Source organism: Parasteatoda tepidariorum, chromosome 6 (assembly GCF_982258835.1).
Source record: "Parasteatoda tepidariorum strain Cologne lab strain chromosome 6, Ptep-v5.0, whole genome shotgun sequence".
In the NCBI taxonomy this organism is placed as follows: domain Eukaryota; kingdom Metazoa; phylum Arthropoda; class Arachnida; order Araneae; family Theridiidae; genus Parasteatoda; species Parasteatoda tepidariorum.
Genome location: NC_141760.1, coordinates 61,519,074 through 61,536,820, shown reverse-complemented (window position 1 = coordinate 61,536,820; position 17,747 = coordinate 61,519,074). Strand labels below are relative to the sequence as shown.

The 17,747-nt window shown below is 28.4% G+C and overlaps 1 protein-coding gene across 15 annotated transcripts in view; it reads left to right on the top strand.

The window, feature by feature from the left end:
• The first annotated feature begins 1,711 nt into the window (after nucleotides 1-1,711).
• tgo (Aryl hydrocarbon receptor nuclear translocator homolog tgo) overlaps nucleotides 1,712-17,747 on the top strand; it is a 116,763-nt gene continuing 100,727 nt past the window's right edge. The window contains exons 1-4 of one of the 15 annotated variants that reach the window (XM_071178559.2): nucleotides 1,735-1,951; nucleotides 6,277-6,420; nucleotides 7,047-7,150; nucleotides 11,004-11,052. In XM_071178559.2, coding sequence (XP_071034660.1) covers nucleotides 7,132-7,150; nucleotides 11,004-11,052 — 68 coding nt within the window. In that variant the 5' untranslated portion in view covers nucleotides 1,735-1,951; nucleotides 6,277-6,420; nucleotides 7,047-7,131. Of the gene's footprint in view, nucleotides 1,952-1,991; nucleotides 2,109-2,340; nucleotides 2,359-3,128; nucleotides 3,221-6,276; nucleotides 6,421-7,046; nucleotides 7,151-10,997; nucleotides 11,053-17,747 lie in introns of those variants that run through there. The other 14 variants (XM_071178558.2, XM_016068683.4, XM_071178562.2 and 11 more) reach the window with 14 other exon arrangements.

Here is a 17,747-nt window from a genome sequence, read left to right as displayed (position 1 = left end):
TTTCCGATGTAAATTATTATAAAATTAATTTTAATGTAAATTTTTATAAAATTAGTTTAAAAATTCCTAAGATTATCATTTTTACTGTAGGAGAAGCTTTTGTAGTCGTTCATAAAGATATTAAAGTTAACTTTATTATTCGTGATGGCAAACAGACTGCTAATCACTTTAAGTGGCCAGGGAAAAAAGACTGTGTCAGAATTTCTTAGAATGTCACAAATTCAAAAATGTCTGCTTCTTACCCAATATCTTCCAGGCATTTCCCCTGAAAGCTTCAAGATTAATGAAATTTTACAAAGTTTTTTGTTTTCTTTGTTTTAACTATTTCTTTGCAAATTAAAGTGTAGTAAAATTAAAAACTAACTCAATGTGTGTGTTACTCTCTCACTTTAATTATATTTAACTAATTTATTAGAATTGTTCACAACAATTATTTTTGGAATTTATTTACATAAAAAAGTTAAAATTAACTTCTCAACTTTGTCTTTTTTGAGTTTCTTAAGTTGAGTTACTTACTTTTAGCTTAAAATGACTGTTTTCTTAACATCAAAGCTAATATGTCATTTTCCTGGCCATCTAGTCATTTTCCTGCCATTCAAAATTTGGTGAATTTCTATTTTATTTTTTTCTTGAGCAATGTCAATAAACAACACTGCTATCTGTAAGATATTAATAAATGCAACTAAATAAATATACAAAAAAAAAAATTATTTTGAAGACTTGAAATTTGAAGAAATTTTTTTTCTCCGAATTGTCATGTTTCCAAAGAATCACCCATATATCTTTTCGATTTCACGAGTTCATGATTTGAAGCATAGATATGGAAAGATAATAGACTCCGAGCAGCAAAACAAATCATGAATCCACAACTGAAGCAGATGCGTTTTTAACAACAAAAAAAAAGGCTTCATTTTTAAAAAAGGCGAAGAAACTGCAGACTTTTCAGAATCATTTTATAATGGGAAGGGAAAAAAATATTTCTGTTCTAAAAAAAGTAGCGCATTTTTAAGATTTGTAGCGTTCGAAAAATAATGAGTAGCCCAAAAAGTAGCGGATAGCCAAAATTCGATTTTCAGTAGCGGGGACTCTTAAAAGTAGCCCAATCCGCTACTTGTAGCCCAATCTGGCAAAACTGACTAAAAATTTCATTTATAAAAAAATCTAACTCTTGGTGCGAAATTAATTTCAGATATGAAATTCCCTCAATCAAATCAGGCAAAGATCAAATTTTTGTATAAATCCATAAAAAAATTTGATCCCCAGTTAATTAACTCTTACACTTGAGGGGGAAAATGCTATTTTCTCTTTTAAATAATTTTTCTGACACTTGGAGAAAGAAAGAGAAACAGATTGCATATTTGGAAGCAGCAATATGAAATTATCGAAGATCAGTTAAAAAGTTGCTTGCTGTTGAAAACAAAAATAAAATTGTTCCCTTGCGTAATTCGTAATTCTTGAACTAATTATCGAATGTTAATATTTTAATAATTCCATCGTAATCCCTGTACACTTTTCAACACACATCTAGTAACTTCAACGTTTTAAATCTTGTGGATTTTGCACAGTAAAACAAAATATAAAGTTAAGTCCGTGACCCATGCTTAGAGAAACAAATGGAATATTTTTTCCCCCGTCACTCCGACCATAAGATAGCCAAAAAGTTCGCCAGCTGTTTAGAGAAATCATTGGAAGAAAGCTTTTCGCCAAATATGGAATTTAGTTAGTTACGTCTGATAACCCTACTGTCGTTTAACAACGGTGACTGCCGTAGTGTTTTGGATGTTGGAATGAAATTTCATTTTTGTTTTTTTTGTAAACATACCTTCATGATATTGTTTACACATTCAAATACCTGGGCCTTAAGTGGCGTAAGGCCAATAAATACACCAAAGTCATCGTGAATATTAGATGGCAACTACCGCTGCACCAACCTCATCTCAGCCACTACCAGGTAGGCCTTTCGCAAATAAAAAACCTAGGTTGGAATTTTAATTATGTGCATCTTTAAATGGTTTCTTACATAATATAAGGCCATCTTAAGTTCAATACTGTTTGGATGCCAAAACAGTTTCTTAGGTTTTATTGATTTTTGGCGGAACTGTTGTGAGGTGTTTATCAAGTTGTATCATCGTATTTTAATGTTGACCTTTTTAAAATGCGATGCAAATTTTTACTTTAATTTACATTGTTTTCATAGAGTTGTAATAATTTTAAAATCTGTTACAGCGTTGATATGTATACAGCAGAAATGTAGTTAGAATTATTTGTTTAATTTTCTTTTAAAATTTTTCCAATAATCAATAGTTATGATTATGTTGTGAAGAAAATTTTATATTTGTGGTTTTCCTAGAAAAATCTGTTAAGTATTTAAATATTGATAGTTTATTTTAGACTATTTTACAGAGTAATGTTTCAAAGTTGCTTTTTTTTCTTCTTTTTTTAAAAATTTTTTATTTTTATTTGTCTTATGTCTTTCTTACACAAAAAAGTTAAAGAAACAGTTTTAATAAGCATTAAATAATGCTTTATTTGTAATACCCTACATTAAACATCAATGTAAAGTTTTTTTCATAAATGAAATTAAAATCTTTCAAAGTCAATAAGAGTAATAGCTATTTCATATTGGAAACATGCACCTGAAATGTAATTTGTTAAAAAAGTGAAAACTTAACAGTGCAAAATGGGCTTCAAACTTTTTTAAAAGGAAAATGTAGTTATAATCTTTGAATTGATCCCCTTATGTAATGTTTTTTAGTTTCTTGCTGCAATTTTACTGCCGCAGATAAAAATGCCAAAATCTTCCTATTTTTTAATATTATTTGATTTAAACAAAAATTATTATTTTTTTTTAAATTATCGATTATTATTATTATTAAATGTATAATAATTTGTAATAATATGTTAATGTATGTAATTGATAATGTAATTATATGATTAAAATAATTATTATAAAATAGGATAAGATTTTTAAAACTTTTACATTCAAAATTGTTTGAAATGGGATCCTACCTTATTAATCAATGTGTAGGGGAGAGTGGGGATGAATGGGACGGGGGATGGATGGGACAATTGAATTTTTTGTGCCTATATATTGTTTCAAATGTTTGATACTTCACTTAGCAGATGGCAGCACCCAGCCTAATTTACAGACTAACACCAAAATCAAAAGCTTGCATGCTTGTTTGAACAGGACCTCAAAGTGTGTTTTTCTATATCAAAAGTAAGATTTTTTGTTTTCATTACAATATAGTTTTTTAAAAAAAATATTTACTTGAAGCTAATAATGTTACAATATATTAAAAATCTACTTATTCTAGTGTCAATATCAATTTGAATAGAGAATATTCACTTCCTTTTTTTAGGCCTACTTTTTAATTTATTTCAACAAGTGGGTACAGGGATGAATGGGACAATTGTCTGGGGGTATAATGGGACAGTCCCATTCATCCCCTTCTTAATATAACTTGAAAATTTTGCATCACTATCTTGCAATATTCAACTTAATTTCTCAGTGTATTTCTTTTCCATTATTTTAACAAATTTGTTAATATTACACTAACAAAACTTTATAACTAGCAAAACTTTATAAATATATATTTTAAAATAATAAAACATTTATATCTTGAAATTATTTTTTTGTTAAGTTGATTAGTTGAAATTTTGAGTTTTTTTTCTCATCAGTTTCAAACTAAATACTTTTTTAATATATACTGCATTTTAATCTATTTCAAATAATTTACTTTTAGTAAAAAGTTAATATTTTATTTATTTTGTAATACCTATACTTATATACAGCAAAGCGTATTGCTATGTAATTAAATTATTTTACATTTAACTTTCATAGGATGCCTCGAAACTGGAAAAAGAAAACAGATAGAGTAAGAGCTTCGATACCCACAATTAAAGAAGCTTTCAATGAAGTGCTTACAAAAGGAATGTCGATAAGAAATGGTGCAAAAGCTTTTAATATGTCAAAATCAACAGTGAGTCGTCATGTGACAGTAGCCAAACAGATTCCTACTACAGAATCGTATGAGCCCAACCCAGACATTGGTAATAGAAGAATATTTTCAGTTAATGAGAAAAATGAACTGTGTGGGTATTTGAAAACCTGTTCCCAAATGTGCTATGGGTTAACAACTATTCAAACAAGGAAACTTGCGTTTGAATCTGCCAATTTCTTGGGAAAGGCGCCTGTCGCATGGCAAGAAAATGAAATTGCTAGTAAAGATTGGTTGTCAGGATTTCTAGATAGACAAAGAGAATTATCTATCTATATAATTATCTATAAGAGAAAGTACGAGTCAGGCAAGAGCATGTAGCTTCAACAAAAACAACGTGTCCATTTTTTTCCAGAAATTAGAAGGTCTGCTGCAAAAATATAAATTTGAACCAGCAGATATTTATAACTGCGATGAAGCAGGCTTAAGTACAGTGACTGAATGTCCTAAAATTATAGCTACAAAAGGAACAAAACAAGTTGGCCAAATTACATCAGCAGAACGGGGGCAATTAGTTACGATGTTAAATTTCATAAATGCCATTGGAAATACAATTCCACCTGTTTATGCTTTTCCTCGGGTTAATTTTAAGAATTTTATGCTTGAAAATGGACCATCAGGAAGTTTAGGTCTAGCTCATCCAAGTGGCTGGATGACTGCTGAAAATTTTCGGAAGTCAATGGAACATTTTGTCAAATACACCAAATGCACTAAAGAAAAACACGTATTATTGATAATTGATAATCATGACAGTCATGTTAATATTCCAGTCATTTCCTTTGCAAAGGAGAATGATGTTGTGATTTTAACTTTTCCTCCACATTGTACACATCGAATGCAACCACTGGACGTCGCAGTTTACAGTGCCTTCAAAATGAAGTATCGCATTGCGCAAAATAACTGGATGACAAACAATCCAGGAAAGACCATGAGAATTTATAACATTGCTAAGCTTTCGAATGAAGCATTTACATTTGGATTTTCAAAAGAGAATATAATTTCTTCTTTCAATAGAACTGGCATATATCCCTACAATTCAGAAATTTTCTCTAATACTGACTTTCTTGCAGCCTTGGTGACAGATAGGCCTATAGCCAGCGAAGTCCCAACAGAACCATGCTCAAGTCTCTCTGGACCACCTGAAGAAATTTCTGTGTGTTCACAAAGTCCTCTCACAGGTATTCGACCATACCCAAAAGCCTCTCCCAGAAAGGCAGGGCGTAAAGGAAGAAAATGAGGAAGGTGCCGTGTGCTGACAGATACGCCAGAAAAGCTAGTTATTGAACAACAAGAGATGGCAAAAGTAAAGAAATTTAGAGTGTCAAAGAGTAAAAAGCCAAGAAAGGGATTTAAAAGGCTGCAATTTAGTAGTTCTGAATCCGATGTAGCTGATCCTGTTTATTCAAACAGTACAGATGATGAAATTAATATGGATTATGATCCTGTCCTTGACAGTTTAGAGAAAGACATTAATATCGGAGACTACCTGCAGTAGTAGCTGGTAAAAAAGCTATTCACTTTTATATTTCTGAAGTATTAAATGTTAGTTCTAAGGACGAATTTGAAGTAAAATTTTTAAAACGAGTAGGAGCAAACAAATTTGTTCACGGAAATGAAATTTCAGATATTTTGTTGTCGGATGTCGAATGCACACTTCCCCAACCTATCTCCACTGGTGGATCAGAAAGACAAATAACTCAACTAAGTTTTCAAGTTGATTTTAATTCATGCAATGTTAAATAAATTTTTATTTCTTTTCTATTTGAACTTGTCTATTACTGATGTTTTGTATTTGTAATATTTTTATTTGTAATATTTTTACTTGTAATACTTTTATTTGTTAATATTTTGCATTTGTAATATTTTTATTTGTAAATCCTTTGTATTGTTAAGTTAACAATTACTACTTATCATCTGAATCAAAGTCAAATAAAGTATCTCCTCATTTCATAAACTTGTCCCATTCATCCCCCTTACTGTCCCGTTCATCCCCATCATTGGGATGAATGGGACAAAAAACATACTTTTTAAGAAGCAATATTTTTGCAAGTTAAAACTACAGCTGATTGATTGAGTGCATCTTTATGGATAGCTGATGATTCAAATTATCGTATGGATAAAGTGAAAAAATTGAAAAGTGTTAATTTTCAATAATATTGATCATAAAATGAAATTTGTCCCATTCATCCCCACTCTCCCCTATATTTTATAATAAAAATAATTATTCAACTAAAAAGATTTTAAATGGTTTCTTTCAGAATTCTGTTTATTTCAGGTGCATAGAAGTTGTTGAATAAATCTTACATTTTTAAAGAAATTGAAAGAAAAAAAAACATTGCGAAAATTCTATATTTTTAAAAATAGCCTTATATTTTGCTTCTTTGCTTGGTTGATCTACCACTGACGTGTTAGTTGAAATGTGAGAATGTATAGTTTTTTCCTCTATCATCTTACATGAGTCTTAATAAAATTTCTTCAATAGTTATTAAAGAAATTAATTTTAAAATAATTAACATTATTTTTAACAATTTAATTTTAAAATAATTAAATTAACAGATGAAGATCTGTCTTTCTTTAAGATAGGAAGTACATAAAATGATATTGGGAGAAAGTAATTTTTATAAAAATCAAATTTTTATGTACCTTCTTTCTTTCAATTTTTGTTTATTATGCTACACATATCTGAATTCAAATTATTGTTTAGTTGTTTTTCAAATTGTCATTAAATTATTCTTGTCAGTTTATTTCTAATAAATTAAATAGGTTTCAAATCTTAGTTTTTGTAATAAGTATATAAATAAATTCTTTCGGTATTAATGTTAAGTTTGCACATTACTAGTGCTATAAATGTTTAAAATTTAAAAAATTAATTTTGAGGAATTTATTTAAAGATTAGATCTTCCTGTTTCCTTTTCTAGCATTTTTTTTATGGTATATTCAAATTATGTTTATGTCATTATATGCAACCTATAGTAAAACAATACTTTTTATTGTTTCATTATTGTAATTTTTTGGTTCAAAAATTAAAATTTTCTTTTTCTTTAGTTTTAGAAAAATTGAAGTGGTCTGTCTTTTCATATTTATGAGAAAAGATATTCATCTGCTCTAAGTCAAATATTACTTTTTTCTAATGGAAAGATTATTGGGAGGTATTTTTTATTTGTTTTCTTTTAATTTAATTTTTGATTTGCTATGTTTCATGCTAAAAACGATGAAATTTTTTATTAACTTAAAGGGACATTTTTTAGATTAATTTATATTTTAAAAATATTGAATTAAATTTCATTAATTATCTATTTACATAATATTTTGAGTATTTTATTATTTAATATATTTTAAGTATATTTTTTGATATTTTATAAATAATCAATAAATATATAATTTGATATATTTATTACATATTTATATCAGGGTTGGGTTTTTGACGTCAAAAAGTGGTTTTTGACATGACAAGGGTATAATACTGGTTTAAACCGTCAAAAATGTCAAAAACTAAAGTTTGCCAAAAAAATATATAAACTTCAAAACTACCAACAGTTGCCATGCATTATATTGAAATTTAATTTTACTATAGGTAATAAGCAGGTTTTAAAATATTTTTTAATTAAAATTAAGGTAAAATAACAGATTTAAAATCTCAGAAATTTATATTCAAATGCATGTGCAGAAAAATTTTGCACAAAATTTTTTTAAATATTTATATTTTGAAAAAAAAAATTTTTTTTTGATACTTAAGAAAAATAAAAGTTTATTACTATGCATTTTTGACATATAAGGAACATATAACTAATATTTATAAAGAACTTACAAGTTATGTTGTATAAATACAAACTTGATACAAGTGTATGAAAAAAATTTTTAATGTTATACCGAATATCTTTATTATCCAGATTGTTAATTTGAATTTAAAAGTAGTTATATTTGTGAATAATGATAAATATAATTCATATTGTTTATTATATTTATTTATAATTATTACACTTATCATTTTAAAACAATTTTTACCTCTTAATTTTTTTCCCCCACTTGTATTAAGAATACAAATAATGCATATCTTGAAAGCAAGAAGTAATTATTCAACAGCTGAATATTTAGATATTCAACAAAACTATGTATATAGTATTCAGCAAAATGAAATTCACAAGTATTTGGATAAACTAAATTTTCAGCATAGTAAATGAATAGGCTGAATATACTGTAAATCGACACTAACTACTCTGTGTATTTAACAGAAAGCACTTAAATTTATATTGTCTTATGTTAAAAAGATTATTAAGAAGATTTAAAAGAATATTAAAAAGATTTTTCTTTAAAAGATGTCTAATGTGCAAAACTGCTAATGTTTATCTTTAAAAATGTCTAATTTTTAGTATAATCTATACTATACACTAAATTTGGTTATAAATAAATTTCTTAATAATATCACTGCAGACTTTCAATAACACATGAAAATGAATACATAATATTACAAAAGATGTGAGCTTTCAAAAGTACAAGATTTTGGTTACTATTCAAAATATAAGTGTTTCTTCAAAATTTTAAATTTATTTTTTCTAGAACATATTTAGATTGTTGTTGTTGTTCATTTACGTGGCACTAGAGCTACACAATGGGCTATTGGCGACGGTCTGGGAAACATCCCTGAGGATGATCCGAAGACATGCCATCACAATTTTGATCCTCTGCAGAGGGGATGGCACCCCCGCTTCGGTAGCCCGACGACCTGCACGCGAAGTCGAGCACCGAACATATTTAGAAACACTATCCTTTATAAAAAATATATAAATTTTATGTATTAATTAAATTTCACATATGAATATAGGTTTTTGACATTTTCGACATTTTTGACAGTGAGGTTTTTGACGTGACGGTTTAAACCATGGTTTAAACTGTCAAAAACTGTCACATGTCAAAAACCTGCCAACCCTGATTTATATACATTAATGAATCATTATCGTTTGACTTTAGATTGAAAATATACTGTGTGATCATTTGAAAACTTGCCACTTTGAATAACTTTTTAATGATTACAATTTTTAAAAAGCATTGATATACATCCGTTTTTTAAAAACCCAGGTTGAAAATTTTTCCCTCTCCAAAAGAAACAAACAAGAGGTAGTTTTTTACGATATTAAATATTCTTCGCTTGGTGTTCCTTGAGGACCATAAGATTGGTGACCATTAGTTTAGAACAATGTTGTTACGAGATTAAACCATTTCAAACAGGGGTATAGGCCAAGCATTTAAGACAGATTTTAATTCAAGTTGGCGAAAGAAGTGTTTAAAATTCCTTTCTTTGAAATAAATTTTTCCTTGTTTCTATAGCCTCTTAAACTCTGAGGTAAGTGATCTTAAGTTAGAACAATAATATGTTGCTCTTTCAACATATTCACATTATTTTTTTGATTATAAGGCAGTTAAAATGCTTTGTATTTGATTTTTCTTCTTTTTACATAATCCTTCTATAGAATTACTTTTAAAGGAATAATAGTCTAACTCCATTTATTAAGAAATAGAGTTAGCTTCACTTTCTATGTCTCAAAATAGATGAAAATTAATTTTTCCCATTATTCAACTAACGCCTTTTATTGAAGTGATTTGAGTGCATTTAAATTTTTTTTTTGTTGTAAATACCGTCATTCGGGGCTACTTTGTGCAGGATTTCGCAGTTTTTGAACTTTGACATGTAAAAAAACTATGTTAATTCAAACTTTAGTAAAATTTATCGATATTATATTCATAACTGGACTCAGACGAGTGAATTTGATAAATATTGGCATTATTTGTATGTAATATTTACGAATAATAAGTCAAAACATACCTTGCACAAAGTAGCCCCCAAATGGGGCTACTTTGTGCAGCGATAGGAATTCAGTTTAATAATCATGTTTTTAGTAAAATATTGATATAAAATTGTTAAAAAAGTTAATTGTTGACATTTTTAAAGACAAAAACATCAAGATATGTAAAGATATTAGTTTGAAAATAATTTTCAGTGTTAAGAAACCATTTTTTTGAAGAATTTTTTTCTTAAAAAGAATGTTTATTTCAAAACATTTGAGTTTAAACAAAAGAAAACCATATACATTTTTAAACATTGAGATGGATGAAATTTTAAAAATAATAATTATTACATATTCATTAACATTTATAATATTGTTAAATTTGAACATAACATCCTTGAATGAACATGACAGAACTTGCTCTTCAGTTTCTGTCAAAATTACCCAATGTCCTATTAAATATATTTTTATGTGTTAAATTGTTTGATTAAATCATTAGAAAAATCTTTGTAGAAGAAAAATAATAGTTTACCAGGAAGTTTCACGTGTTTCTTGTGAATTTTATTGGAGATAGTATTTCTGTGGATTTTGTACTTCCTAGAAGCTTCTGCAATCGACATACCTCCAACAACTGCTTGCAAACATTGTTGCAGCTTTTCTAAAGTGTAATCACGGTAGTTTCTCGTTCCAGGTATTTTTTTTATAACGTCTGACCATTTTTCTGTCGAAAAAAAAAAACGAATGAAACTTTGCACAAAGTAGCCCCAAAATGCATTTTTTTTCATTTTCCATTTATTTGTTATTAATTTTCAAATTTTTTTAACGCTAACATGATATAATTGTTTATTAATATATAAATAAAAAAATTTGCACTTACGACAATTTTTTTATCAACGTCTTTGCATTTCACAGCTAAAGTTTCCACGCACACTTTTCGACATCCGACATCCTCGGAAAGTTGTTGGCATTGGATGAATGAAACACACTCTGAGATCGTTTTAAAATTCGAATAAATGTTTGTAGTAATAGAAGAGACTTCTATCTTCAAATTCCACACATTTTTAAAGTGAAATAAACATAATACTGAATAGCAGCACTTGAAAAATGCCAAATTCGAATTTGCACAAAGTAGCCCCCGCTGCACAAAGTAGCCCCGAATGACGGTACCTTATCTTTTTATTTATTTTAAAATTAAGTGATTGAAAATTTTCTCTTTTAGGTACTGATACTAGTAAAGCAATAAAAAAGAGAAAACCTGGTATCAAAGAGTATGTATTTATTTATGTGCAATGCTTTCAATATTTCTTTAATTTGTTTGAAAAAATATATTTTTTGTGAAATTTTGTTTGTTTGTTTGTTACGTTGAGCTTTGCATTGATTTTGCTAGAATATGAAACTAGGGGCTTTAGAACCCAGTATCTCTCTTTACTTAATACAGCTCCTTATTCAAAATATGAATTCTCTACCTCTTTATCCATCTGTTACCATTCACATTCGTAAATATTCAATCTATTGATAGACAAAACAAAGAATTTCAAAACAAGAATAGTTTTATTTAAGCAATCAAAGTGAAGGTTTATAATTAGGACTTATCAAGGAAGTACGTATGGAGAAAACTAAAGGTCTTATTTGATACTCAGATTTGTAATAAGTTATACTTTCGGCTTTTAATAAAGAAGAAAAAGAATTACTTTAATATACATTTTTAAAGTTTGGTTATAATTCTACCTCTGAATAAATATGCTGGCTCATAATTTTTTTTCTCCTTCTAGAGAATAATGTGTCTTAGAGGATGCTTCATGACTTTTTTGCATGTCCTCTTTAATTTTTGGCATATTTGATGTGTTAAAGTTCAAAAGCGGAATCACTGGCATGTATTTAATTCACAGTGTTAACTTAATAAAAATGTTAGATAATATAAATTTCAACAAAAAGAGCTAAATTTTAATTTCATTAAAAGTTGAATAAATTTTTAAAACTAAGAATTTGGTGTTATAATTTAGATTTGATTAGTTGTGACTCTGGTAACAGAATTTGCAGAGTCAATCTGCAGCATTATTTTTAAAAATCCTGATTTATTTTCAACCACTACGCAATGAAAAAGATTATTGTTTTAAAAATTAGGATTTATCTAACTTGTAAGCAAAATTTGTAAATATTAGGTATTATAAAAATTATATTAAACTTTATTTAAATTTAATGTGTATTTTATACAATTATAATTTAACTTTGTCTATCAAAAGCAGAAACAGATGCTTATTCTAAGAAATCAAAAGGAGGAAAAACTGTTAAAAAAAAAGGATGGACAGGCAGATGGTAACATTAAATTAAAATCTGTAAAAAGGAAGAAATGATTAGAATTGAATTTTATGGTTTCTTGATTTGCACTTATTTTAAATTTCTTCAACCAAATCATTACCATACTATTACATATACAGTTGACAAAAAAAGTATTAGCACACTAAGCTAATTTAAAATTCTTGCAAGATAAAATAACCAAACTAGGATTTTCTTTACCTTTATTATAGTAAAAACAAAAGTAAGTGAAAATAAAAAGCACACTTGCTTTTACAGAATCTAAAACAAAAAAACATTATTATATTTTTGCAAAAAAAGTATTAGCACACTTAGTGAAACAAATAAAAACATTTTTCATTATCGGTGATTTGCTTTTTAATATCTTGTATGCAATCCATTGGCCTTAATGACTGCTTCTAATCTTCGTGGCATAGATTCTTCTAACTTTTTGGTAATATTTGAGGAAATATTATTGCAGGAATGAATCAATGTAGATTCTAAAGAATCTCTACCCGTAATGTGGTTATTCCTTACTTCTTGATCTAGATGGTGCCAAAGATGTTCGATCGGGTTCAGATCAGGAGATTGGGGGGGGGGAGTGCGTAGCCTTCTTGGTGCATTATAAAGCAACCATTCCCTTGTTACATTCGCGGAATGTTTAGGATCATTATCTTGCTGGAATATATAGGTGTCTTGGAGGCCTAATTTTCTAGCACTGCTTTTCAAGTTACGGCGCAAAACCTCTATATACGATAAAGCTGTCATCCTACCATTAATATCTTCCAAATTTCCAACCCCATTATGCGCCATACAGCCCCAAACCATCACATTTCCCCCACCATGCTTAATTGTTGACAAGATATTTTTGTGATCAAGAGCAGTACCTTTTTTCCTCCAAACAGTTAAAATGCTTTTTGGCCGAAATATTTCAAACTTACTCTCATCAGAAAAAATAACTTGCTTCCAAAACTCCATTGGCTTACTTCGATAGGTCAGAGCAAACTCAAGACTCTTTTTCCTATTAACCTCGCTAATAAAAGGTTTCTTCCTTGGCCTCCTACCCCGAAGACCACTCATATGGAGAACATTTCTAATAGTTTGTGGCGTCACTGACTTGCCAGAAGTTGACGCAAAGTCGTTGGCTAAATTTCGAGCACTTTGAGTTGGATTTCGTAGGGCCATTTTAACAACATGCCTCCTTTCCCTGTCATTTACTTTGACTGGGCGACCAGATCGGGGTTTATTTTTCGTGGATCCTGTTTCTTCCACTTTTTTAATAATGGAACGAACTGTTGAAAAGCTCAATTTTAACTTTTTTCCAATATCCCGATAACTTTTTCCTAATTCACGGAGACATATTATCTTTTCTCGAGTGGAGCCTGGAATTTCACACTTCTTCGGACTCATACTTAATGAATAGAGAAATTCAAAATAACACTGAACGTAACTTAATACTCTAGTCTTAGTACAAGTTATGAATCGGTTTCAGTAAGTGAATATAAGGTTTTATTCTTCTTATCTGTAGTGGTAGTAATGCAATTCGAGTGTGCCAATATTTTTTTTGTAAAATAAAATGTGTTTTTTCTATGGAAATATTTTGTTAACAATGACAGGAATTTTATATTTTGTGATTTAGTTTTCATTTGAAAATTGAGTGTAATATAGTTTAATTGGTAAAGTTAGAACTTTTCGTTGCGTAAATATTTGAAACTATATTGATGTGCCAATACTTTTTTTACCGACTGTACTTTGCAGCTAAATAATTACAAAATACTGAACAGTTAGTGGTTTAAATTTAGAATTTAATGTTAAAAAAGAAAATCAGAAAATTGTTATAATTGAGAAAGGTTAGATTGTCCCACTTCTATCTTCTCTTTTGCAAATGATGTTAGAACAAGAATAAACCTGAGCATGCACCTGTAAGACAATGATGTGTATGCCTTTTTGAAACAAATTTGAAGAAAGAAAAATTATTTAGTATTTTTCAGTATTGAAATGGATATAACTTTTCTTTTTCATTTGAACTTTCATTTAAATTTAATCTCTGAATTTTCTACGTATAATTTTTTTTCAGCTTTTTTTTAAAAAATCTGAGGTGTAAAATAATCTGCTGATCCTGTCATAATCTGCAGTTCCTAGAAGGTTTTTGCTAACAGGGTTGTGACATAGCTCTAAATATTTCTTTGGAGCTTTATCTTATGTTGCTTATACACTAGAGATAAGCTCTGGCTTGTTTTTGGAGGTTCGAGACTGCCTGAGCCAGGAGAATTTTAATTCAAGCCCACCTGAGTTTGAGATACATAGGATTACTTAATGTCTGAATCCGCGCGAGATATATATTGGATAAAGGCCAAAGTTTGTAATCTTGCCACAAAATCTTTGATGTGTAAACAAAGAAATTAGTAAAGTAAAAACTTTTCTATCACTTACCTATGAGAGGAAAAGCAAAGAGAAAAACTGAAACTCCAAGCTCACTAAAACAAAAATTAAAAAAGGAAATCAAAATATTAAACTAAACAAAATTAATTTGACAATTAGTGCTAGCCTAACAAAGCAAAAGCACTGAAAAAAAAGTAGATGGCTGAAATTTTTATATCTTATAAATTTTAAATTTTTTTTATATTTAATAACAGAACCGAAAGGTTTGTTTGAAAGTTGTAAAAAGTTTATGAAAATTTTATCATGAATCTGAGCTCGCCCAAAACCTTTTCTTTGTAAACCAGTCTGTGTCAGGCTCAAGCTGAGCCCATCTTACTATTGTCCCATCTTTATAGATTGCATTTTTATATACAGCCATATTAATCTCCATATTTATTGTTATAATTTGGGTAAGGAAGTATTGTCAAATTTCCATAAACATGTATTGTCACCTGTGTTTTTTTTTCCACTTCAAAAAATATAGCATTGGAGGACTTGTGTAAGTTGGAGTTAGGTGTGCACATTTCAAATCATTGAAGCTGTAGTCATTCTTAAAAAAGTTAGACAGCATAAGCATGTATTGTCACCTGTGTTTTTTTTCCACTTCAAAAAATATAGCATTGGACAACTTGTGTAAGTTGGAGTTAGGGGTGCACATTTTAAATCATTGAAGCTGTAACCATTAATAACTATAAAAAAGGTTCAACAGGTTTGAAAGTCAGATGGTAGAGTTGAAATATTTACCCTTTGTCTCTTTTTATATAAACAAAGGATTTAGTATTAAATTGATTTTTTTGCAATGACTTTCTTTTTTAGTGTAATGAAAGTTGAATTTAAATGAAAAAAACTATCTAAATTAATGTCAGCGGTATTTTGTTTGTTGCTTTTTCATTGAAATGAAATTTTACATAATATGTACTTTAGGAAGTTAAGAATCTGATAGATACAAACGGTTAACCGACAAAGCTAAATTTTGTTAGAATGTTTCTTAAGATATTGAAAATGCTGAATCGATTATTATTTGCTAAGATTTTGATCTGTACTTTTGTAATTTTTCCATAACAGAATTATTTTAAACTAGGATCTACCACCCACTTCTTACTATTGTTAGAGGACAAGCATTTGCTGTTCTTAATAGATCACATAGTCTTAAGCTGTCTGGCATTCTAACAGTACTTGGACATTGAAATTAAATGTCAAAGTAAAGTCATTCAAGAAATAATAAATTTCATTGCTAGTAAAATAAATATTGATATTTTTTTTATAAACGTTTTCTGAACATGTAACCTCATTGTTTTCTTTAAAAATGAATTTAATTTAAATCAGGAAAGGCTGAACTGCATTATAAATATACAGCTATTTTTATGGTGCATGAAATTAAAATTTAGCACAATATGTTAAATGCATGTTTGTCAACAAATCAATTAAAATTAATAATTTGATGCTGGCATTTTCTATTAATACTTTCACTTTTATTTATTTTGTCAACTTGGTCCATTGTCAAAATTTCTATTCAAAAGGGACCTTCTCTCTTTGCATGCTGGGCATCTCACTATCTATCCAGCTGCAGTATCACTACATATTTTTTTAATTGATAAATTTTAAATTTATGAAATATTAGTATAAATAATTGATAAGCTAAATCAGGATACTCTTGCTATTTTCTTGAAAATATTAACATGCAGTACTAAAATTATGCTTTGATAAGGCGTGTTTTACTTGTCCTTAGTTTGCTAACTATTGTGAGTATAAAATTATTAATGAAATAGCTGGTTTAAAATTTGCTGCTGCGCTTAACTTAAATGTCAAAGTAATTCTTTCATTTTTGTTATGCCATTATTGTTAAATATTTTATTACTTTGCTTGTCAAAAGTACTTTTGTTTTAAATGGGCCAACTTAAAATGATTTTTTTTCTTTTTTGCTCAGTGGACTTTTTTCAAGATTTTATACCAAAACAATTGATGTCATCTGAAAATAAATCTGATTATTTTATAATAATTCAAGGCGGACTTAGTGATGAAAAATTGCATTAATATTCTCTTAACAAAAATATGGAATTTATTGTTCATATGAATAGCAAATAGGTGGGTTCAAAACCTATCAACTGCATTAAACTATATGCCAGTATAAATTTTTTTTATATTACTGTAATATTGTTGGAGCTTACCTCCCTGATTTGTAATGACATTCATAGAATAAGCTTTAAACTAAATGCAGCTTTGAACATTCACTGTTCTTATTAACCCAATAGACGCCAAAGCTCTCCCTGTGGTAATATATTATAAATCGATTACAATAATTTTTTTAATGTATCACTAAATATTAACTATAATTATTTCATATTAGTTCTTGTGAGAATGAAAAATGTTTATTCAGTATTCAAATTTTATTATAATGATAGGCATAATGAGAAAATAGTGTTATTTTAATAGTTTTTTTTAACACTATTAAAAATATTTTCACTATAATTGCGGAAAATTTTTATAAGCACATTGAGTGTGATGGCAATGTTATTCAGTTGTTTTTATCTGTCTGATAGTTCTGGGATACAAAGTTTGTGATCTTCTTGCACGCTTGGTGTATGGGGTCTTCTTAGGAATCTAACTGACCATTTGTCTTCTTAAAATATGACCTGCACTTGCAAATCATCCTTTAGGTAAAAGATCTTAAATTATATCACATTCCATGTGTTAACAATACCAAAGTGTCATATTATATGTGTAAACAACTTTTTCAATTCTTCAACTTTATTTGAAAACAAAGGGAGATAAAGAATATAGAGTTACAGGAACAGTTAGAGAAAATAATAAGAAAACTGTGGAACATAGGACAAAATATCCAGAAGAGAAATATCTGTTGTAAAATGGAATGACAACCCATATGGTTTGCATGGCTTCAAATATTGAAAATATAGAAGCTATTGGAAAAACAGAAATATGGTGTCGTACAAAAAAGAAATAAATTTATATTGAAGAAACCAGTATGGAAATTCTAATCGAAATTGATCAACCTAACAAAATATTAAGTATTTCATGATAAAGCAACAAAGTACTATTGTACTTAGGCGTTGATAAAGTAACAAAATTTTCTTATTCCCAGAATAAAGCTAAACAAGCTTGTAAAAGCTTATGGCTATTTAAAACCAAGGCATTAGCTTCTATCAGAAATTAAATTTGAACTTTTGGTAAAACTATATGTTAAAATTAAAGTGATCTAGTTTCATTATGGTGTCTTTAACATTTTTAT